At 43.1% G+C, this 25,907-nt stretch overlaps 1 protein-coding gene across 1 annotated transcript in view; it reads right to left on the bottom strand.

Moving 5' to 3' along the window:
* Positions 1-25,907, bottom strand: part of SEMA4B (semaphorin 4B) — a 165,694-nt gene that overhangs the window by 79,520 nt on the left and 60,267 nt on the right. The window contains exon 2 of the mRNA XM_073618487.1: positions 17,594-17,947. Coding sequence (XP_073474588.1) covers positions 17,594-17,696 — 103 coding nt within the window. The 5' untranslated portion in view covers positions 17,697-17,947. The remainder of the gene's footprint in view (positions 1-17,593; positions 17,948-25,907) is intronic.

Raw genomic sequence — 25,907 nt, 5'->3', positions numbered from 1 at the left:
ATCCATACACTCAGCACAGGGGTAGGCAACCCCCGGCACTGGTGCTGCAAGCGGCACGTGAAGCCTCCTTTGCCGGCACTCGACTTCAGTAGAGCAGCACAGGGAAGTGTCAGTGAGATACTAATGCATTCCAATTTCAGAATTCCCCATGCCGCCCCTGCACTGAGGGGGAGGCACTGTGCCCCCACACATTGTAAAAGATGGGAAACATTGTCTGGTTCTCTAATTTTGCTGTAGCTGCGATCGTCAGCTTTTGTGAGGGGGGAGAGATTGGGTGCAGTTCTGCTAGGGGGGCGGTCCCTGTTTCCAGGAGGAGGACTGTCTTGGCCACTGCTAAAGCCAATCACAGTCTTGCTAGCCCCGTCCACCATCTGGAGGAAGATGACTTGCTTGGTTGCCACTACCAATCTCAGAAAGAAGGGATTCACTGTGATTGAGAAAACCCCAATCAGGTGACAGTTTGTGGAATTACTGTTGAGTTTCTGGGAACTTGTTGAAATTATTCCTGAACCTTTGCATCACTTACTACTGAACCCCTCTGCACTCTGTGTCCCTTTAGGCCACAGCCAGTGTTCAGCGCAATGAAAATCACACCCAACCACTTTTTCTCAGCTGCGGGGGCCCAACTTATGATCCTGCAAACAGGCCCACTGCTTTCAGAAAATACCCCTGACTTGAGCTCATCATTGTGCATCCCTTCCATATGCTTGTATGTGACATCACATACATCACATACAAGCACGTTGGCTGGATGTGAGAGGTGGATCACCAGGATGAGTGTGCCAGGACAGGTTGATGTGTCTCATCTCTGCTTCCTTTCACCACTCAGCATATCACAGATGAGAAGAGGGTACAGCGGTGGAGCAAATGAGAAGGAGGGGTTCAGAGGTGGAACAGAAGAGCAGGAGGGTACAGCGGTGGGGCAGATGTGTAGCGAGGTACAGTGGTGGAAGACATGAGAAGGGAGTTCAGCAGTGGGACAGAAGAGCAGGGGGGGTTCAGTGTTGGGCCAGATGAACAGGGGGGTAGAGCAGTGGGGCAGATGTGAAAGGAGGTGTATTTGTGGGGCAGATGAACAGGGGGTTACAGTGGTGGGGCAGGAGAGCAGGGGGTACAGAGGTGAGACAGCTGTGCAGGAGGTACATTGGTGGGGCAGATGAGAAAACGGGTTACAGTGGTGAGGCAGATGAGCAGATGGGTTCAGTGTTAGGACAGATGAGAAGGTGATTCAGTAGTGAGAGAAAAAAGCATGGGGATACGACGGTGGAGCAGATGTGCAAGGAGGTACAGTGGCGGGGCAGATGAGAAAAGGGGTACAGAGGTGGGGCAGATGTGCAGGAGGTACAGTGGTGGGGCAGATGAGAAAGGGGGTTACAGTGGTGGGGCAGATGAGCAGATAAGTTCAGTGTTAGGACAGATGGTTCAGTGGTGGAGCAGATGTGCATGGAGGTACAGTGGTGGGGCGGATGAGCAGGGGGTTACAGTGGTGGGGCAGATGTACAGGGGGTTACAGTGGTGGGACAGATGAGCAGGGGGTTACAGTGGTGGGGCAGATGTGCAGGGGGTTATAGAGGTGGCGCAGATGTGCAGGGTAGTATAGTGGTGGGGCAGATCTACAGTGGTGGGGCAGATGTGCAGGGGGGACAGTGATCTGAGGTGTGAAGGTGCAGGAATTGGGGCTGATCTGAGGCGTGAGAGTGCAGGATGTTAATTTCTCACTACTAAAGTAGTTTACAGCGTTTACTTTATATAAAAATATTTTCGTGATTGAGAGTGTAAAGTTTAGCAGATAAAATTGAAATCCTGCCCTACTAAGCCCAAAACAGACATGAAAAGAGAATTAAACATGAAATAGGCACTTGTAGTCAGTCAGGCTTGTGCTTCCATATTCATAAGCTGCGTATTTATGTATAACCCAATGTAAGGTAACATGGAAAAGTATTAATTATGATACAGATGAATGGAGCGGTGTGTGATACCTTTGGGATCTCCTTGGTTAATTTCCCTATTGAAACCGGAACTATTAATTGTGCATGTATGGGAGCATATACCTCTTCTGCTTGACTAACACAGGAATAAAAGAGATCTTCTCCCAGGGGAGGAGAATTATAATACAGGAGCATATACACAGAGAAATGGCTTTGCTGCCTTGACACAAGACTTTATCAAGTAAATTGTTACTTCATTATTCTACTATCATTAGAATATTGTAACATCAATGGACCCATTGTAGATAAAGACAATGGGGACTCCCGGTCCTGTGATTACAAACAGGCCCCTTTTATCACAATATAGATAGTAAAGGGACACAAGACTTAGTCCATAGCCATAGGTTCACCCCCTGGCATTGAAGGAATTGAAAGTGGAAATGCTTTCTTTCTGTAACTAATATCTGATTGGTTGCTATGTTACATATAATTGTTAAAGTGTTACTAAACCCACAACAGTAAACTCTGGCTGTATGCAGAATAGTATGTTTGTTATACTCAATGTGAAACTTAAGGGGTTAATCCTCTGTATTGTGTAAAAAGACTCTTTTATCCTGTATGGACAGATCCTCCCCCTCCTGTAGGGTCTCCCTTGGCAAGGCCAGAAAAGACACAGTGAGGGTAGTAAAGCTGCACATGCTCAGTTTGGTCTCTATTGCTGGAGAGAACATTTCCTTGTTGAGCTGAGCTTTTCAGGTCACATGATATTGACATCACACATGTGGGCGTGTATACAGATCCTAAATGATAACCCAGTCCCTCCATCCCTCCTCCTCCATCCCCCGAAACTAAAAAAAGAACACAGTGGGTGGGATGTCACATCTTGATTCATGGATGATGCGCCACCCATAACAGCATGAGCAGATAGGCTGTAGTGGAAACCTCCTCTTACCTGAACACTCGGCACTCAGGCAGACCCTGCAGTTTATGACGTGACCCTGGTATACAGATCAGCCAAAAAGGTATATAGCCGCAGTATTTTAATGTAAAAAGAAGATTTATAAACTGTGGGCACTGCGGGGGGGGGGGGGGGGGGCAGATGAACTATTTTCATATTACTGGGTTTAGTAACACTTTAATCTTAAATAAAGTCATCGGTCCATCCAGTTGTGTTTTCTGCAGTTTCTTCAGTTTTAATAAATTGCCCCTTTTAAGCTAGCCATACACTATACTAAACAATCTATACAATCCATTCAACTTGTATCAAATCAGGCAGGTCCGTACATACATAGCTGATGGTAGATCTAATAGAGATTGTACAATCAGATTGTATAGGGTAAAGCTGACCATACCATATACAACTAGATTGTACAATCTCCTTTAAGCCTAGTACATTTTTTCCAGCGGGGCTGAATGAAAAATAAAGCTGACAGCTCAGGAGGAGCCGCTATACTAACTATCTGATGTTAGTACAGTGACACCCCCATTGGCTGAAAGCGCTGATCAGTAGCCAATCGGCAGACCTATTTTGGTCATGCCCTTTTGACAGAAGGTGGCCGAGCAGCCAGCTTCTGTCCGCCCAACTCCAGTACACACGGGCCGAATGTCTGATGGTTTCTATTGAACCGGCCGATGCCGCCCCAAAATTCGGCCTGTGTGTACTAGGCTTAAGATCTACCATCAACTATAAAGTGCGGGGGCCTGCATACATTGATACTAATGGAATTGTATTGTATTCTGAATACTGTCAGAATACAAAGACACAGCAGGGAGGATTCCCCCATGCATCTTAAATGAGTGGATGGGGGAATTGGGCAAGTTTCTTTCATTCAACCCATTGGTTGAATGAAAAAAACGTACTCATCTACAGCCAGCTTATGAGTGCCTGTTCACATACACTATATTGTCAAAAGTATTGGGATGCCTGACTTTACACGCACATGAAGTTTGATGGCATCCCAGTCTTAGTCTGTAGGGTTCAATATTGAGTTGGCCCACCCTTTGCAGCTATAACAGCTTCAACTCTTCTGGGAAGGCCGTCCACAAGGTTTAGCAGTGTGTCTATGGGAATGTTTGACCATTCTTCCAGAAGAGCGTTTCTGAGGTCAGGCACACAGCACAAACCAAGGTCCATAAAGACATGGGTGAGCGAGTTTGGGGTGGAGGAACTTGACTGTTTTTCAGGGTTTGGGCTTGGCCCCTTCCAGTGAAGGGAACCCTTAAGCTGTCAGCATAACAAGACATTTTGGACAATTTCATGCTCCCAACTTTGTGGGAACAATTTGGGGATGGCTCCTTCCTGTTCCAGCATGACTGCACACCAGTGCACAAAGCAAGGTCCATAAAGACATGGTTAAGCGAGTTTGGGGTGGAGGAACTTGACTGGCCTGCACAGAGTCCTGACCTCAACCCGATAGAACACCTTTGGGATGAATTAGAGCGGAGACTGCGAGCCAGGCCTTCTCATCCAACATCAGTGCCTGACCTCACAAATGCACTTCTGGAATAATGATCAAACATTCCCATAGACACACTCCTAAACCTTGTGGACAGCCTTCCCAGAAGAGTTGAAGCTGTTATAGTTGCAAAGGGTGGACCAACTCAATATTGAACCCTACGGACTAAGACTGGGATGCCATTAAAGTTCATGTGCGTTTAAAGGCAGCATAGCTCCTAACTGTCCCTCTGTCCCTCATTCCTCCTCATTTGTCCCTCATTTTGGTCTGATCTATATAAATGTATATAAAATTGACTTTTTATCTATCAAAAAGTGTTTTCCAGTGCTAAACCTTTCATCTGATTTCAAGATTGCTGCTTTTGTAAATTCCAAAAGCCAATATAAAGTAATAGTAGTGGTAAAAAGAGCACTTGTGGGTTTTTTTTTGTACAAGTCTCCTTTAAGGGGGCGTGGCAATGGGGTGTGTCCTATGCCTGCATACTTTTGCTGATAGGTGTCCCTCATTCCCATGTCAAAACGTTGGGAGGTATTATGCAGGCGTACCAATATTTTTGACAATATAGTGTACCGTACATTGCGGTAACCAGTGTTTATTTTAAACTGGAAAAATGCCAGTTGCTTCTAGGGCACATGGGAAACAATTGATTTCTATGTGCCCTATTCGCACTGCAATGCAGCTGTGGTTTAATAACATGCTGAATTTCATCACGGTGCACAGGAAGGCACCACATGCCATTGTACAGCAGCATAACACACTGTGCTTCTGTACAGTGACATGAATTAGATGTCACTTTTGTGCACTTCAAATAAAGTTCAGATTAAAAAAAAAGGGAGCTGTGTGATGCAATAAAATGCGCACCACACCGCCCCCTACTGCCGGCTCACTGCAGCCGGAACAGAGCGATACCTGAACACTAAACTGCTGCGGTTTTGTGCATAGATGGTGTAGTAAAGTAAAATGTACAAAGATAGTTCAATCAGATTGTATAGTGGATGGCTATTTATAGATACCATTTCAACAAACACAACAGAAGCCTCATTCACACACTGGTTACCTCTAGACAACTTTGTTTTGTTTCTCCCCTACTGATACAGTCTCACCATTACCTGAATGATAACCGATATATGTAACATTCGCTGACTGTGACCTTTACATAACACATTCTATTGAAATATTCGGTTTCACAAGCGTAGGTAGAATAAAAAATGTATATATCCAGTTTCATGGCTAATATCTCTTATTTCATAAGAACTGGCTTATATTTTATATTACATTTTAGGAACCACAGAAATTCCTGTGCGGGTTCCCATAACGCACTGCTCTCTGCGAACCGCTGCGGGTGTCAATATTAAGTTAATGACACCCCCCCAAATCGGTTCGCAGAACACAGTGCGAACTGTGGAATCAGATTGCATGGGTCTGAACACCCATGCGATCCGATTCCAGTGCAGACAAAAAGAAAAGGGCCCTACACCATTTTGATGCGATGCGATGCAATTTCAGCCAAACAAACTGTATGGCTGCATTTGCATCATACAGACATTGCATGTGATGTGCACAGGAATGCGGTGTCTGCAGATGCATAAATGTGTACTGCAAGGGTTAAATATTTGTTTAGATCCAAGGGACAGGAAAAGCAGTCTTACCTCCCTGATCCTCCGCGCTGCAAGATGGCTCCCTGCAGTCCCGTCTCCCCTGCATTCCGGCACTTTAACCTCCCTGGCGGTATGATTATTTCGGATTTTAGGTGCTGAAAGCGGTACCATTATTTTGCATGGAAATTTGGCGTTTTATATTGTAGGTCTGTAATCTTAACAATAACACACTTAAATCTGTCCAAACCAGAGTCTAGTAGATATCCCGGGTATGATAAAGTTTGAAACACAAAAACATAAATTATAATATAATAAATAAAAATAAATAATTAAAAAAAAAAAAAAATAGTAATAAAATAAATTTCCCCACAATTCACTATCGCTCAATTCTGCAAGTGTTCTAATTTACTATCGCTGTTTTCTAGCTGGTCTAAAGCCACTTTTGACGTAAAGGGACACTTTTTGGTTGCTATGGACAATCTCCAGTTTCCAGGCAGAAAGAACAGTATATATCATATAAAACTGCATGCAGGGCATGGGCCAGAGCACTGGGGACAAAAGGGATGTGAAATCATTTCATACAGTACTGTAATCTGTAGGATTACAGTACTGTATGTGTTATGATTTTTACTTCTTTTTGAATTTGCCGCCAGGCTCCGCCCCCGTGCGTCGCGCCGCTCGCAGGGAACGGAGCCTGGCACGGAGAGGCTTCGGAGGAGAACGGAGCCCTCGGACACTGCGGGGGACATCGCAGGATCCCGGGGACAAGGTAAGTAACGCCGCCCCAGGATCCTGCAATGCGATCCCGAGTGTGGCTCGGGGTTACCGTTAATGGTACTGAATTTTAACCCCGAGCCACACTCGGGAAAACCGCCAGGGAGGTTAACAGCTTAGAAACCCCAGCTGTGTGTTTACATGATTTTTGTGCAATATAAAGTAAATGTTTTAGTACCTGCATTGTAGATTCATTTCTCTACAATGCATATAGCTACAGAGGTGAATAAGGGCTTGTTTTAAAGTGCTTGTTCTGAATATGTAAATAACTAAGGTCTCCTTTCCACCTGTGGTTAGGCAGCAGTAAAAACAGGTGGCTAAGGTGTGTTTTTACTGCCTCCACAAGCTGCAAAAGCACCCAGATAGGGGTTTACATTTGCCATGGCCAAGGCAAAAATTGTACTCCCTGTGTTCATCGGGCAGTATGGCCACTGAATGTGACCCATTCAAGTGAATGGGAGGGCACCACAACTGCTGTGCAACCACGTGTAAGGAATGCAGTCGTGGTGTAGTGGTACCCCATTTACAGGGTAAATACAGCAAAGAGATAACATATTGGGGTTGATTTACTAAAGGTATATAGACCATAGATAGCTCCCAACTGTCCCTGATTTGGAGAAATGTCCCTCTGTCCCTTTTCCCTCCTCATTTGTCCCTCATTTTGGTCTGATCTATATAGATGTATATAAAATGCACTTTTTATCTATCAAAAAGTGTTTCCCAGTGCTAAACCTTTCATCTGATTTGTAAATTGCTGCATTTGTAAATTCCAAAAGCCAATATAAAGGAATAGTAGTGGTAAAAAAAAAGCTCTTTTGCTGATAGGTGTCCCTCATTCCCATCTCAAAAAGTTGGGAGGTATGTATAGACTGTGCAGTTGCTCCAGAGCTTAGTAAATAAGGTAAAGTTTCACTTTATAAAGACTACCCAATCACATGCAAGGAAAATAAAAAAAATAATAATAATTTTTGTTTGCACATAATTGGATGATGGAAGTCAGCAGAACTTCTGCTCATTTACGAAGCTCTGGAACAACTGCTCTTGCCGCGTGCAACAGCACTTTGCAAAGTGCACAGTCTATTTGTCTTTAGTAAATCAACGCCATTGCCTCCTCACTGCCAGTCAAAAACCTCTGAAAAGTGATCCACTGCAGATTGCTTTTCAGGGGTGCGGCAATGTTAGATGAATGTCTAAAAGTAGCCTAAGTGAGCATTGTTTGGGCACAGATTCAGTTTCAGGTAGCCACAAACATAATTGTCACAACGGGCAAAAGCAGGTAATAAATTGAGTGTCTATGGTCTACTACAGGCTTTCTGGTGCTCTCTACTCCAGAGGGTAAAGTCTATTACCTAAACTGATAATCTATTGCTCAACCCAGCCCAGAGATGGATATTGACGTGTGCTTTACTTACACAATGAAAAGGGACGTGCCACGCAGGATAGGAAGAGATCGTAGGCTGGAAGATTTTGGCTCAGTCTCTACATTTTTGGCAGTTTTTTGCGAAATACAATAAATACAATCAATGCCCTTTAGGGTTTATTCACACAGGCACATGCATATTTTCTGCATGAAGGCAGGTTCTTGCTGGCAGAGCTGGCAGAAGATCCTGTGTAAACTATGCACCTACAGTACCAGCACTTAATTGGTACAGCATTTGGACATGTACAATTCTTCTTTCATTAAAACGAATGGCCGCACATTTATGTGCATTCGCACTTAGACGCGTTTATGTGCAAATATGTGTAAAATCTATAGATCTGTGCCGCCCTCCATGCAGAGGTGTCTTACTTTTTCTGCGCAGCTAAATGCAGCGCACATTTTCATATGTACACACAACGGTGCATATGGATGGGCTCATTGATTACAGGCATACCCCACTTTTAAGTACACAATGGGGTTTATTTACTAAAGCTAGAAAGTGCAAAATCAGGCTCACTTCTGCATAGAAACCAATGAGCTTCTAACCCCAGCTTGTTCAATTAAGCTTTGGTAATAAAACTTGGAAGCTCATTGGTTTCTATGCAGAAGTGAGCCTAATTTTGCACTTTCTAGCTTTAGTAAATAAACCACATTGTGTACTTAAAAGTGGGGTATGCCTGTACTATAGTGCTGTGTGTAGATGCACCTAAAACTATGTGCAGTGTGCATCTAAAAGCACCATTTTTTCTGTCTATATGAATGACTCGAATGTACTTTATGGGTGAATATGAGATCTTATGAAGGTCTGATCCTGTCAATAAAATGATCAGAACACCAGACAGGTCTTGTGGCTCCGAAGCCACCACTTATCCTTTATTATTATTATTATTATTATTATACCCCTCTGATCCCTCCTGTATTGAATTGTATTGTAACTATACTGTCTGCCCTCATGTTGTAAAGCGCTACGCAAACTGTTGGCGCTAGAAAATTCTTATAAAAAGTGCAAAAAACTGCTCTATAAATCATCTATCCCTAAAAAATAAACAAATAAATAAATGAACAGTGAGCAGCAATTCTTTTGTGTAACACAATCACAAACGGTAAATAAATAATAAATGGATCCATATGGATTATATTCATCTGTGTTAAGTTATCCACAAGCAATGTGATAATGAATCAATCTCTAAAATAGCAGTGTCCATCATAAATATGCTCCTAAACCAAAGCTGGCTCTTGTTTACCCCCCATGGGCATGGACAGAGACATCCCCCCCCCCCCACCCTTGTTTGTCAAAAGCAGTTCACAGACTTTTACGCTGCTGGGTATTAGAACCAGACCTGACCCCACCCTTTGACATCAAAGCGTGAACTGTAAAACAGGTTAACAACAAGCATGGGCATGAGACTCTCCTCCATAGACACGTGGGCTTTCATGTACAGAAGAGTTAAAGAAGAAAGCGTTCTGCAAACAGGACCAGCAAATGAGAAGTAGTTACATATGGTTGCTGTGTCTGGACAAAATAAACACGCACAACACATTGCCTAGCAGTGGCGGCTGGTGCTCAAAATTTTTTGGGGGGGCGCAAACAAACTGAATAATTCTGAAAAAAAAACCCATCAATTGCAGCCTCACTGTGCCCACCAAGCGCAGCCATTGTCCCATCAAACGCAGCCACTGTGCCCATCAATTGCTGCCACTGTGCCCATCAAATGCAGACACTGTGCCCATCAAACGCAGCCACTGAGCCATCTAACGCAGCCACTGTGCCCATCAAATACAGCCACTGTGATCATCAAACGCAGCCACTGTGCCCGTCAAACGCAGCCACTGTGCCCTTCAAACGCAGCCACTGTGGCCATCAAACGCAGCCACTGTGCCCGTCAAACGCAGCCACTGTGCCCATCAAACGCAGCCACTGTGCCCATCAAATGCAGCCGCTGTGCCCCTCAAACGCAGCCACTGTGCCCATCAAACGCCGCCACTGTGCCCATCAAACACAGCCACTGTGCCCATCAAATGCAGCCACTGTGCCCATCAAACGCTGCCACTGTGCCCCCCTGCCAGCTTGTTCGCTGTCTGCCCGGCACTTACCTTGTCTCGGTGGGGCAGCGGGTGACGGCAGCGGGCGGCGAGCGGTGTCCTCCATGCTCCTCCATGTCTTCTTCTCCTGTCCTCTCCTCCCGCCCTTTACAGCCCCGTGTCGTTTCAGCCAATCAGGTCAGCAGGTAACAGACCCAAGCACCTGATTGGCGGAGAGGTGGTTCAGTGTTAGGAAAGCGAATATTCATTCGCTTTTCTAACACACCTGGGTGAGCTGCACTTTATTTTAAGGCCCATACACACGATCAGAAGATTGTACAAAAAATACCGCTTTCGAATCGATCGTACGATAATCTAATCGTTAGTACACAGGTTTTGTCTGAAATTATCTGAAGGAACAAACACAAACTTTTTCTCGTACAATCCGATATTGTACGATTTTCATTTAACCAGCAGTTTTCATCCGAAAATACAATACAAATACAACCCATTACATCACCTCCAAATTTTTATAATGTAGTATGGGAATTGTCGAACTTTAGTAACCTCTTCATTTTTGAGATGGAGACTTGCATGCAAAGCCCCCCCCCCCAAAACGGACGATCATTCTTCCGATAATCTCATCATGTGTACCAGGCTTTAGGCAGGATTATATCTTGCGCCTCTATATTTCTTTTTTGTTTTTGTTTTTTGTTTTTTTTTGTTATGTTATTTTCCTGAAGCAAGCAACTCCAGTCTACACTCACTTGTAAAAGAAAAACAGGAGCCACAGGGAGGAGATGAAGGCTGTTGAGCACAGAAGACAGCTGGGCACCCCACTTCACCAAAATAGACAAGTTATTCCTAATATTTATGACCTGAGCCTATTATATACCTCCCGTCTAACTATATACTGCGTCTCCTTATGGCACAATGACCAGAACTGTATACTTCTTGAGATGGGAGAAAAATAAATAAAAAACGCTATTCCTATTTTGTCGCCTTTGGTAAACAATATGAGATATACGATACATGTACAGTCATCCAGAGAGGAGCAAGGGTGACATGTGACAGATGCGACAGCGCTCATTAATATTTATATACGTCTCTCCTATACTGTTCATGTTTCAGTGTCAGCTATGTGATTCCTTATTCTGCTTTCTTCTACTCCAAATAAAAATCTAACAAGACGAGTAGACCAGGAAATCAATGGACACATCCAAGATCATTATTACTACAACAGGGGATTTATATAACGCCAACAGTGTGCGTAGCGCTTTACAAAGTAGAGGCAGAAAGTACAATACAATTCAAGACAAGAGGGCTAAGAGGGGAATACAAGCACCCTGCATGGGGGGAAATATGGGATCAATCATTTATACTTTAAATGCTTTTGTAATACAACAATATTTTGTGCGGCTTTAGCAGTTTATTTGCTGTGAGCTTAATGGAAAGGACGCCAAGGTGTTCAGGAATGAAGGAGTTAATGTGCTGAAGGTATCAGGAGTGGGGGATGAAAGAGATCCATGCTTTACTTATCAACACAGCCTGCAGTATAGTCACAGGTCACCCTACCAGAGGCAATCTGAGCCCATTAGAATAATAATAAGGGAGCTAAAGGCCAGGGTGTGCCCAGAGCCAACTACACAACCTATAATGAGAAGCAAATTTCTGACTTGTTCTATCACTGACAAACAAGGTTGTTGCAAAACTTTTTGCACAAGTTATTTGGATCAATATTTGTATAAATGTAACAAGGTATAAAAAAATAGTATATAAATGTAACAAGGTATAATAAATAGTATATAAATGTAACAAGGTATAATAAATAGTATATAAATGTAACAAGGTATAATAAAAAGTATATAAATGTAACAAGTTACAGGTTTAGAAAAATATTTGTAAATATATAATAAGTTATAGTATATGAATGTGAGTTAGGTACCTTAGATTATAAGATCCTTGAGGGTAGGGACGGATGTGAATGTACAATGTATATGTAAAGCGCTGCGTAAATTGACGGCGCTATATAAGTACCTTTAATAATAACAATAATAATAATAATAATATCTTGCTATAAATACTTGTAAACATACTGTAAGGGCCTTTTCATTGCTTTAATCCAGGGGTGCCCAACCTGTGGCCCTGGAAGCCCTCTGATGTGGCCCTCGAAGTCCTCTGATGTGGCCCTCAAAGCCCTCTGATGTGGCCCTTGGCCCTTTAACTTCTGTTAAATCTTGAGGGTTTGGGGCACTTTATCAAAGCACACCAAACTCTTGTATGCAGAGGTTTTGATGCAATTTTAGAAAGTACACCACACCAGCAAGCAGGGTCGCCGCCCCCTTAATCCATGCGCCTGGCCCCTAATCCACATGCAGGGCGTCGGAAGCATGGATTTCAATGTTTTTTTGTTTTTTTTTGAGGCTCTAATTGGCTTCAAAAAAGGGTAGGCTTGGAGCGCACAGCACTAATCAACCGATCGAAAGGGTGCTTTCACACTGATGCGCTTCAGTTTACCCATATCATGTTAGCTGCGCTTCTGTTATATCTTGCTGGCAGTGGCGGCTGGTGCTCTATTTTTTTTTTTTGGCCAGGGGAGGGGGGGGGGCGGCAAATAAAACCACCCACCACCCCCCCCAAAAAATGGAGCATCAGCTGCCACTGCCAGCAAGATATAACAGAAGCGCAGCTAACCCACAGGAAAGCAGCGGGTATGCGGCGCTGCACCCATGATGTGGGTAAACTGAAGCGCATCAGTGTGAAAGCAGCCTTATAGGGGGCTCAGGACAGTAAGGGCTTGTTTACATTTGCAGTTCCAGGGGCAGTAAAACGCCATAGTTGAGACGTGTTTTTATCACATCCCCCAACCACTGGTGTAGTGCAGGGGGTTGCAATGGTGAACCCGTTCCATGGTCCAGGGGGTCTGTGCGGCCTTCCATTCTGTCACATTCTGTTTTAGACTTGGACAGGAGGAACAGCGGGGGCAGTATATACAGAAACTGGTCCTCACCATTTTCCTGCTACAACTGCTGAAATCTGGCTTCTCCTCCTCTCCCTTCTGCCAGCATTCAGCAGCTGCAGGAGGGAAATGCTCATTATGCTATTATACTATTCAAAATAAAAAAAATACGAAATTCAGAACAACTTTATTTTATTGTGGTCTGCGACCCCGCGACCGGTTACCAAATCACCTAAGTGGCCCTCGCACCCCTGCTTTAATCCCTCTTAACGATAACCAGTACAGTAAAACCTTGGTTTGAGAATAACTTGGTTTGAGAGCATTTTGCAAGACAAGCAAAATTTTAAAATAAATCTTGACTTGATATACAAGCGATGTCTTGATATACAAGTAGCGTCATGTCATAACTGAGTATAAAAGAGAAGAGAGGCACCTCTAAGTGTAGCAATATGGTTACATTTAATGAAGGTACAACATTTAGCAACATATTACTACACATAGAGGCGCCTCTCTTCTCTTTTATACTCTGTAGCTCCTGCTGGATTTTGCTTCTAATCCCCTTGTGGAGGCTTCCATTTGTGGATGGACATTTTATGGTTACGCAACCTGATCACATTGCTATAAACATTTTATATGGACTATAACTGAAGGATTTATGAATAAATGGTTGCGGAACTTATTTGAGTTTCCAGTATTTCTTATGGGGAAATTCGCTTTGATATACAAGTGCTTTGGATTACATGCATGTTTCTGGAACTAATTATGCTTGCAATCCAATGTTTTACTGTATAATTATACTGTCCTGTTGGGTGCCAATCCCTTTATAGACCCCCATGGTTTTCACACACTACACTGATGATAGCCAAATAGCCTGAAACAGCAGTATGCAGTCTGAAATCTATGTCTCTATAATATCAATATTTACACTACACGCCAACGATTCTGGACATGCGTCTATAGACAGAGGGGTAAAAAGTAATGTTTTACATGGGTCAGCCCACTCTCCTAAAATGGGGAATAATCCTCTAAAAATTTTGTGATATGTGTTCGAATGGGATATGAGAATACCGAAGGCTGTAGGCCACATGCATGCTGGTCGTTTGCCTGTTTGCGTACAATACTGGTGTTTCCGTGCGCCCAGGGAGGGCAGGTGTAGTGTCCAGCACCGCTGCCTGCAGCCTATCAAGGTCTATGAAGAGCTGAAATACACTGCAGCTGGATACTGTACTGAGTACTACTTGTTTTTAAGGCCCTATAGGTTCAGGGACGTATGCCTGGAATACTGAACACCTGGTTTATGTCTGTAAACGCACACAGCTCAGAGTCACACTCAGTCCAGACCAGCTTATTTCAGTGTGCATGTGGCCCTACTGGGCTATAAATGTAACACATGATATCTTTGTATTATGCTTCACTTAGACTTGTGGTTGAGGTGCAGCAAAAATGTGCTGTTAAGCTGCATTTTTTGCAGCCAGCCAACCACCTCCCCTTAAGCTGCAATAGGCAGCAGACAGGGGTTTTTACATGCCGCAGGCGCAATGCTCCGTGACAGCGGCAAAGCTCACCTGCCTTGTAGCAATTGGCAGGCAGCAAGCCCGCCCAACGCTGCACATTCAGGCCAGGTTCGCACTGCTGCAATGTCAGACGTTGCGTGTGATTCGCACCGCACTGCTGTGCAGATCACATACAATGACAGATTGTATGGCTGCATTTGCATCGCATTCGGACCAAAGTCATGCAGGACCCTTTTTTTTGGCACGCACCAGAATAAGATCGCTTGGGTGTTCACACCTATGCAATCCGATTCCTCTCCGAATCGGAGATATGTGATATGCAATATGCGATCCGATCTGGGGGTGTCATTAACTTTGTACTGACAACCGCAGCGGTTCACATAGGGCAGTGTGAACTGCCTGCGAGCTGTGTGCAATGCGGGAACCTTTACTGCAGGGTTCTCAAACTTTTGGCCCTCCAGCTGTTGCGAAACTACAAGTCCCATGACGCATTGCAAGGCTGACAGTTACAAACATGACTCCCTCAAGCAGAGGCATGATGGGACTTGTAGTTCTGCAACAGCTGGAGGGCCACCAGTTTGAGACCCCTGCTGTACTGGAATCGCACGAGTTCTCGCATCGCAGCAGTGTGAACTGAGCCTCAAGTAAATGGAGAAGTGCTGCAAATGCCCTGCAATCGAGTGCGATTCACAAGGTTGTGGTGAGTTTGATGGCAAAAATTGGGTTAAAACAGGCAGTGAGGGGGTGTTGCATCCCTTTATCACCACCTGTCAGTAGCCCCTGGAGAATGATCGAATGTGGATCAGGCTTCAGAGGCAAGGGAGATTTAGATGCATGTCTAAACCTACCCAAAAGTAACAAGTTATATATTGGTATAAATACTGTATACATGGATCCCAAATTCACACTGGAGTGTTTTTCAGCTCCTTTTCCTACGTCAGACCACACTCGACATGCAGAATCCCATTCGCTCGAATTGTCGCTGTTCACACTTGTACACTCAGTTGCCCTTCCTTCAGAAAAGTACTTGAGCTTCCTTTTACATGTTCAGCCATTTCTGGCCCCATATACTTCCATAGTAGTGTCCTTCCTCCTCTAGAACTGCAATGTATTTCTTTTTTTTCTATTGGTTGAACTAAATGGACTTTTGTTTTTCTTCCACCTGAATAATGGTAGCCATACACACTTTGATAAATACCCGAGTTCTCTTGAGATTTCCCTATTCTGATAGGAATAATTGATCTATAGTCAACAAGCCAATCAACAAGCCACACACATGGGGAAGTGGATTCTGATCTGTAAATTACAATCATAAAACCATTGATTGCACCTCTTGTTCCACCATGTAACCTCATATTCTGAATACGATCGTATTCATCAATACAGTACCCCAGTGCTGCTGATCGGTGGAAAACGATTGATCATTTGACACCCTAGCCATTCAATTCAGTTTGACCGAATCCCATCTAAGTCAAGTCTAAATCCATCAGAAGGGAAGTTATGCCTATTCGATTGTTTGCTGATTAGATTGTTTTGATCATTTCCACCATGGAATCTCATAATCTGATTAATCAAAATAATCATCATATTCACTAACAAAGCAACTCAGAGCAACTAACCAATGCAAAACAATCAATCATTCTCTGCCCTGGTCGACCCCCTCAGTTTGATTGAACCTGATCTAACCCAAGTCTAAGTTGATTGGAAAGGAAGTTATGGCTAATCAATATGTTCCCAATCTGATTGTATCTCACATCGGTTGCATAATAAAATTGAAGCATGTATGGCCACCATGAGCGCTGCTGAGCTACTCCAGACTCAGTTTGATCGAATCGCAACTAAACGGAGTCCAAATTGATCAAGTTATGCCTATTTGATGATTTGTGCATTTGATTGGGTAATAAAATCGAAGCATTAATGGACCGCCATGACAAGTATGTAATAAGTTATTGCTTGGTATAAATATAGTAGAAATTGTATCTTGGTAGAAATACTGTATACAATGTAACAAGGTATAGCTGTATAAATGTAACAAGTTCCATCTTGTTATAAATATTGTGTATAATGTAACAAGTTCTATCTTGGTACAAATATAGTAGAAAATGTATCTCGGTATAAATACTGTATACAATGTAACAAGGTATAGCTGTATACATGAAACAAGTTTTGTTATAAATATTGTATACAATGTAACAAGTTCTATCTTGGTATAAATATAGTAGAAATGTATCTGGGTATAAATATTGTATACAACGTAACAAGTAATATTAGTATAAATATTGTATACAATGCAATAAGTTCTATCTTGGTATAAATATTGTATACAATGTAACAAGTTTATCTTGGTATAAATATAGTAGAAAATGTATCTTGGTATAAATACTGTATACAATATAACAAGGTATAGCTGTATAAATATAACAAGTTATATCTTGTTATAAAGGTATATAATGTAACAAGTTCTATCTTGGTATAAACATAGTAGAAACGTATCTGGGTATTAATATTGTATACAATGTAACAAGTTCTATCTTGGTCTAGACATTGTATACAATGTAACAAGTTCTATGTTGGTCTAGACATTGTATACAATGTAACAAGTTCTATGTTGGTCTAGATATTGTATACAATGTAACAAGTTCTATGTTGGTCTAGATATTGTATACAATGTAACAAGTTCTATGTTGGTCTAGATATTGTATACAATGTAACAAGTTCTATCTTGGTATATATTGTATATGGAGTGTAGATGGGACAGGAGAAGTTTATAGAACAATCAGTAGTTGTAGTGAGATGAATTGTGATTGGACGGTCCGGTATACACAGAACTGCCACCCCGGGTAACTCCCCAGCCCAGCACCCAGCAGGGGCCCCTCCACCCCCGATTAACCCCTTCCTGCCATGCCAGCCACCAGCACTTACCATACTGCAAGGTGAGTCTAGCAACGACCTCCTCTGTAGATTGAGCCAGCAGAAGGTTGGCCAGTGTGTGCCCCATGACAAAGATCCATGCCCAGCTCTCCATAGCCCAGCCTGGCAGGAGATGAGGATTCCCCTTGGTTTGTATAATCCACAGATGGGTGAGGGTTGTGTATAATTCCAGGCAGAGGGGCGGCCGGGTCCGGAGTTGCTCGGAGATTTACTCTCTGATGATGAAGAAGAAGACTGAAAGTTTGCTGAGTGCAGAAAAGAGGTCCGCCCAGCTGGAGGACTGCACTCCTCCTCCTCCTCCTCCTCCTCCTCCTTTCCTCTCCTCTCCTCCTCCTCCTGGATGACCTGTCACAAATAAATGGAGCTTTAAAAAACAACTCAGCAAGGTTATTGGGTAACAAGAGGTGAGATCCAGGTAATCCCCCCCCCCCCCCCCCCTGCACGTTTTTCATTATTTCCAAACAGAAATAAAACAGAAAATAAACAGAAAATTCCAAAAATATTTTTAAAATCTTTTGTATTGAAAAGTGTAAACAGTTTGGGCTGAGACAGCTTTTCATTGTTTTTTTTTTTTTTTTTTTAATATAGTGTAATGGGTTAATAAAATGTAAACCAAAATGACAAGCAATTTTATTTATTTATTTATTTATTTATTTATTTTAAAAAGCTGAAATTTAGGCACAAAAATAACGATTTAAAGCCTGAGATTCCATTAAAAAAAAAAAGAAAATAAGCTCAAGGGACACGACTTACCTTAAATCGGTATTAAATCCCAAAGCAAATATTTATTATATCGCAGCTTACCAATTCTTAGATGTGATGGCTGCGTTTTCTTTCTTATGCTGGCCATACACTATATGAAAAATCGCCAAACCCGTTTTCGAAAAATGAACGTTCGGCCGTGAGCACAAACGATAGTAATGTAATGACTGATAAATCGTTCAGTGGACATAAATGATTGCATTTTTTGTTCATTTTTTTACATATACCTAGTGCAGACAGTTCGGACGGGAAACACATTAACCTTTCAATTTATCGTTCGTTCGGCAGAAAATTTCCAAACTTGTCCTTCGTTTTTTTCAGCTCAAAAACGTCCCAACGATTATGGATTTTGTGCTCATTAACTGGCTGAAAAACGAACAAACTAAATACCCGAATTTCGGACGATTTTTCGTATAGTGTAGGCTATCATAAGCCCGGGTTCACACTCATGCAGAGGTCTGGGACATGTAATTCGCACCGGAATCGCAGCACATTCCTGTGCGAATTACATGCGGTGTCTCTGGGGTGCGATTTGAGCCCCTGGATTTGTATGGCTCAAATCACACCGCATTCGCACCCAACTTGTGCAGGAGCCTTTTTTGTCCGCACCAGAAGAAGATCACATATCTTCACACCCATGCAATCCGATTCTACAAATCTCACTGCGTTCTACAAACCGATTTGCAGGGTGTCGTTACCTTTTTAAAATTTTGATGCGGTACAAAATCCGCAGCGAATTCGCTGTGAATTCACACCACATCTAGTTGTGATTCCTTTATTTTCATCTAGTGATCTGGCCAGTAAGTCTATTGTTTTTAACAGAACAAGCTGGCCTGCAGATGTACCAATTAGAGTGCTGAGACAAACCAGCTCCCATTGACAGGGGTGCTTACCATGATCAGTTTTATTTATGTAAAACTTTTATCCTAAAAGGAGGAAAAAAAATGTTTGCTGTAAAGGCTTATAAAATGTGAGCTGGAGCTTGGCTTCAGTTTGTTAGTGTATCTAAATCTGCTAGTACATGTAACACTCCCCTTCCTCCGGACAATGCTGCTGTCTGCTGCGCCCCCTGTGCTCCTTCATCCAGAGTGGGGGCACTCTAATACAGGAGGTGTGTTACTGGTCAGAGGGAGAAAAGAAAACGAATGCAGCCACCACATCTAATGATTGGTAAACTGCAATATATTATATTTTGGTTTTGGGTTTAATACCGATTTAAGCGCAATGTGTCTCTTATGGTGCTGTGTCTTCCTTTAGTAGAAATCCTCCTCTTATGCGCCCCCTCCCCAGCAATCTTCCAGTGCAGAGGGTGTTATAAGAACAAGGGAGCTCTCACAGGCATTCACCAAGAGTGCCTTGACTATGCCTGCCCGTTTCTGCCCAGCTCCTCCATTCATGAAAGCAGCACCCGTTTTAGAAAAGATCCCCCTTAGGCTTTAAATTTATTTCCTTTGCAAACCCAGATATTGTAAAAGTAGCAGTGACATCATCACTTTGCTGTACAGAGAGCAGAGGTGTGGGAGGGGCCCAGTAGCTCCACCCACTACAGGCTGCCTGCAGAAAACTACAGGAGGGGGCGGAGACAAGACCGGTCACCCTGCAGAAGCAGAGAGAGCAGCAGTGAGCAGTCTTATTACAGGAAGCTCCTACACAGATCTGGAAAGTTTCACATTGGATTACTACACAGATCTGGAAGAAATACACAAAATGCACCAAGATTCAGTTATACACAGGCCCAGTGGCGGCTGGTGGTATATTTGGGGGGGGGGGGTGTTACAGCAAACAATGCACCCACAGCCCCCCCCCCCCAGTGGGTCGTTTGGGTCAGGTCACCAGCCCCACCCCTAGTTAGTCGGTCGATGAACCCCGCACTTACCCCCAGGCAGTGATTCCCTTCGGGTGGTGTCTTTGTCCTTTGCATCTCTTCCGGCGGCCTCCACATCTCCTCCCTCCTCCTCTCTCCTCATCCTTGTCCAATAGGATCACCAGGCGTTTTGGCCAATCAGGAAATGGGTCTCAGGACCTTCTTCCTGATTGCCGGGGAGGAGATTCAGGGTGAAAACAGTGAATATTCATTCTCTATTGTCACACAACTGTGTGGGCTTGGAACACAGTGCTCTGCGCCCGGAGCCCACCCTTTTTTGAAGCAAATTAAAGCCTCTGGCTCTAATCACATGCTTCTAAAAAAAACCCCAAAAAACCCTATTGGAATACATGCGTCCAGCGCCCCGCATGTAGATTAGGGGCCTGTATGGACGGGCCGCCACTGGGTGCTTAACCACTTCCTACCCCGCCTATAATCAAATGACGTCCGCAGGAGGGATCTCCCATCCTGGGCAGGTGTCATATGATGTCCTGGGCCTCCTGGCCGTCTAGGGGGCGCACGCCCGTCGCGTCACTCGGGAGCCGCTGTGTGTGCCTGGCGGCCGCGATGACCGCCGGGCGCGCGCAATTGCCAGTAACAGAGCCAGGTCATGGATCTGATCCATGTCCTGTCAGGGGAGAGGAGACAGATCATGTGTCCCCAGTACAGAGGAACACCGATCAGTCTCCTCCCCTTCTGAGTCCCCTCCCCTTACAGTTAGAATCACTCCCTAGGTAACACATTTAAACCTTTGATTGCCCCCCTAGTGTTAACTCTTTCCCTGCCAGTGACATTTATACAGTAATCAGTGCATTTTTATAGCACTGATCGATGTATTATTGTGAATGGTCCCAAAATAGTGTCAAAAGTGTCCGAAGTGTCTGCCGCAATGTCACAGCTACGATAAAAATCGCAGATCGCCGCCATTACTAGTAAAAAAAATAATAAAAATGCCATAAATCTATCCCCTATTTTGTAGACGCTATAATTTTGCGCAAACCAATCAATATATGCTTATTGCAATTTTTTTTAACCAAAAATATGTAGAAGAATACATATCGGCCTAAACTGAGGAAAAAAATTAAAAAAAAAAAAAAAGAAATTGGGATATTTATTATAGCAAAAAGTAAAAAATATTGTGTTTTTTTCAAACTTGTCAGTCTGCTTTTGTTTATAGCGCAAGAAATAAAAACCCCAGAGGTGATCAAATACCACCAAAAGAAATCTCTATGTGTGGGGAAAAATGATAAAATGTCATTTGGGTACAGTGTTGCATGACTGCGCAATTGTCATTCAAAATGCGACAGCCTCGAAAACTGAAAATTGGCCTGGGCAGGAAGGGGGTGAAAATGCCCTGTATTCAAGTGGTTAAACCCCCCCCCCCATTTAATTCAATGCATTCAGCGCCCCGTATGTAGATTAGGGGGCTGGACGCATGTATAGGGGGGGGCGGCACCTCACTGCACAGGCCCCTTTATATAGACAATATTTGCTTATTTTAGAGTTCAGCTTTAAATAAAATACTTGTTTGTATCCAATGGTGGCCATACACACTTTTGATAAAAGATCGATTTCAATTGACAACTCCTTTGCTTAGTATGCCACATATGAGGAAGTGGATTTCAACCAATAGTCCACTATACAATGTGATATCCTTTAGAACTATCAACAACTAAGTAGCACCAGGCTTTGTCTGATTGGATGCACATTGATTGGATAGTTTAGGTGGGTTCTCATTCTACATAGTTTTGGTAAATCAAAAGTTGATTGTACACAGATTGTATGGACAGATTGTGATGTGTATGGTGAGAAGATAAGACAATAAGATCTCTGTTTCCATCATGTAATCTCATAATCTGATCGATCGGAATATGATTGTATTCATAAACAAAGTATCTCAGTGCAGCAGATCAATGCAAAATGATCAATCATTTTATGCCTCGGCCAATTGAAACTTTTCGATTGAAATTTCTGATTTGATTGCTTCTGATTGTATCGCACACCTATCAGATAAAAAATCTAAATGTGTATGGCCACCATTGGTGCTGCCGATCTGCAGTCTCTTGTATTAGTATAGCCAGCTGTGAAGCCACAAGGAGTCAAAGATGGCTTCACACAGTTAGCAGGGCGGCGTTGGGACCTGAAGACCCGTGAAGAACCGGCCCAGTGGAGGACATCGTGGGATCCCTGGACAGGTAAGTGTCATTTTATTAAAAGTCAGCAGCTGCAGTATTTGTATCTGCTGACATTAATTTTTTTTGGGGGGGAGGGGGACTGAAGAACCTCTTTAACCACCTTGATACCGGGCACTTTCACCCCCTTCCTGCCCAGGCCATTTTTCAGTTTTCAGCGCTGTCACACTTTGAATGACAATTGTGCGGTCATGCTACACTGTACCCATATTACATTTTTACCATTTTCTTCACACAACTAGAGCTTTCTTCTGGTGGTATTTAATCACTTCTGGGGTTTTTATTCTTTCCTGAAAAAAAGCAGAAAATTTAGAAAAAAGGACGTTTTTTTCTTAGTTTCTGTCAGTAAGTTTTGTAAATAAGTAATTTTTCTCCTTCACTGATGGGCGCTGATGAGGCGGCACTGATGAGGCGGCACTGATGGGCACTGATAGGCTGCACTGATGAGGCGGCACTGATGGGCACTGATAGGCTGCACTGATGAGGCGGCACTGATGGGCACTGATAGGCTGCACTGATGAGGCGGCACTGATGGGCACTGATAGGCTGCACTTATGGGCACTGATGAGGCGGCACTGATAGGTGGCACTGATATGTGGCACTGGTGAGCACTGAAGTGAATGGGCTGCCCTATGCACGACACGTGGAGTTATTTGAGAATAGTGCTTTGAAAATCATTAGTAGGACAGCTCCTTCCCACTACACGCAGTGTGAGCGGGGGGCCTAACTCTTGCAGTGCGGGTGCAGCCCCACTGCAAAGGATTATTTTAATGTTGAGCTTTAACCCCTATGGCACCGGAAGATTACCGTTGCAGGGGGTAGGGTGGGGGATAAGAAGACTAAGGTCCTGTATACATATAGTCCAGTGACCTGTATTTTACTGAATATCCGAACAAAAGAACTCGCTGCTCCAGGTGAGACAGGAAGCCTAATGATATCACGGGTGCCCGCCTCACTCGCCTCCGCATACGATCAACACTGAAGAAATGGCTGCACCCCAAGATCAATCAAAAATCTTATTTAATAAACGAACATCCCAAGTGTTACAAACAGTTCAAATGGTAGACGCGTTTCACACACTAACAGGTGCGCTAATTCATTCGTGTGTGAAACGCGTCTACCATTTGAACTGTTTGTAACACTTGGGATGTTCGTTTATTAACCGCTTCCCGACCGCCTCACGCAGATATACTGCGACAGAAGTGCACGTACAGGCAGATTAACGTACCTGTACGTGGCCCTTTAAGAGGCGGCTTGTGGGCACGCACGCGCCCGCCCGCCGGGAGCTCCATGACCGTGATTATGGGTCCCGCAGACTCGATGTCCATGGGGATACCCGCGATCGTCTCACAGTGAGGAAGCACGGGAGATGCTAATGTAAACAAGCATCTCCCCGTTCTGCCTAGTGACAGTGTCACTGATCACAGCTCCCTGTAATCGGGAGCAGAGAGCAGTGTCGTGTCACACACAGCCCCTCCCCCCCACAGTTAGAATCACTCCCTAGGACACACTTAACCCCTACAGTGCCACCTAGTGGTTAACCCCTTCACTACCAGTCACATTTTTACAGTAATCAATGCAATTTTTTAGCATTGATCGCTGTATTAATGCCAATAGTCCCAAAAATGTGTCAAAATTGTCCGATGTGTCCGCCATAATGTCGCAGTCATGATAAAAATTGCTGATCGCCTGCATTACTAGTAAAAAAAAAATTATCAATAAAAATGCCATAAAACTATCCCCTATTTTGTAGATGCTATAACTTTTGTGCAAACCAATCAATAAACGCTTACCAAAAATATGTAGGAAAATACGTAACGCCCTAAACTGAGGAAAAAAAAATTTTTTTATATATTTTTGGGGATTTTTATTATAGCAAAAAGTAAAAAATAATGCGTTTTTTTTTTTTAAATTGTCGCTATTTTTTTGTTTATAGCGCAAAAAATAAAAACCGCTGAGGTGATCAAATACCAACAAAGGAAAGCTCTATTTGTGGAAAAAAAGGACGTCAATTTTGCTTGGGTGCAATGTCGCACGACCGCGCAATTGTTAAATCGACGCAGTGCTGAATCGCAAAAAGTGCTCTGGTCAGGAAGGGGGTAAATTCTTCCAGGGCTGAAGTGGTTAAGTGCCAGTTCACACCATAGAAATGCAGTCCAGTTGCGTGCTAGATGCATTTCTGCATGTGCGTTTTTGATGCTTTTTTTCCCCTCTTTTTTCTTTACCTTAAATGGGGACATATGCATTCCAGTGCGTGTTTGATGCGTTTTACCGCTTTCCAGTACAGTTTGGTGCAGAACAAATGTACTACGTTCTACTTTTTTTTCTGGAACTGACCGCACCATATAACTTACTGTCCAAGCGTATCTGATGCAGATAAAAAAAAAAAAACACTGGACTGCATGTGGTGTGAACCAGCCTTAAATCCGCAGCCAGCAGCACAATGGACACATAGGGGTTAATTTACTAAAGGCAAATAGACTGTGCACTACATCACATCCAATCCTGTGCAAGAAGTTTTTTTTTTGTTGTTTTTTTTTTTATTCTTGCACCTGACTGAATATTCTTTACAAAGTGAAGCTTTGCCCTATTTACATTTACTAAGGAAAATTAGTGCAATTGCACTTGCAAAGTGCACAATCTATTTGCCTTTAGTAAATCCACCCCATTGCATTGATTGATTTTAAAAATTTTTTCCACTAAACATAGGATTTAGAAATGCGTCAGCCAATAAAATATAGAAATAAAAATGTTTGTCTTATTCACATTAATATTTTAAAGTACGAATGTCTGAGAATCTGTTACATTTTAAAACTTTTTGCAGAAAAAAAAAAAAAAAACGCTAAGAAAGAATATAAAAGTCTAATCCTCATGAATACATTAATATGTTCTCAGGGGGTATATTTCCACACGATGCCGTGCCAGCTGCAAAACCCAACAGTGTTTGATATTACAGTGCAAATGTTTGGGTATCGGCTTTCCCTGGGCCTCTCCGCGTAGTAGCGATCAAATCACACTTTTACAATGGATGGATTATTTTATTTATTGCTTTTTTATTGTTTAAGAAAGCAGCGGAGTCTAGACGAGCTGACACTGCGCCAGTAAAATGCGTGAGCCGCTTTATTTTCTGGATTCCACCTCTTCATGACTTGGGTGTCAGTTCTGTCCCCCTTTCCGGAGGGAAGTAAAGGCAAAATCAACACCTGTTAAATGCTAAACGATCGCTAATGGAAGTTTAGGGTACAAAGCTCGCTTTAAAATACAGAGTCCTTGTCAAATAAATCACAGTTTCCATAAAAAATAATTGAAGGGAAAATAAAGTTTAGTGCTTACAAGGAATGGGAGATTAAAAAGCGTTTGGACTTTGACTAGAACACGCCTTCCCCACCCAGTCCTGATGGACTTTGGAGGCACCCACAGCGACAGGAGAAGTGTCACCGCCTGTTCTCTGATGTCACTCCAATAAATTGCCATTTATATTTTCTTA

The sequence above is a fragment of the Aquarana catesbeiana genome, linkage group LG03, assembly GCF_042186555.1.
Source record: "Aquarana catesbeiana isolate 2022-GZ linkage group LG03, ASM4218655v1, whole genome shotgun sequence".
Classification (NCBI taxonomy): Eukaryota; Metazoa; Chordata; class Amphibia; order Anura; family Ranidae; genus Aquarana; species Aquarana catesbeiana.
This window is presented reverse-complemented; position numbering and strand designations above follow the sequence as displayed.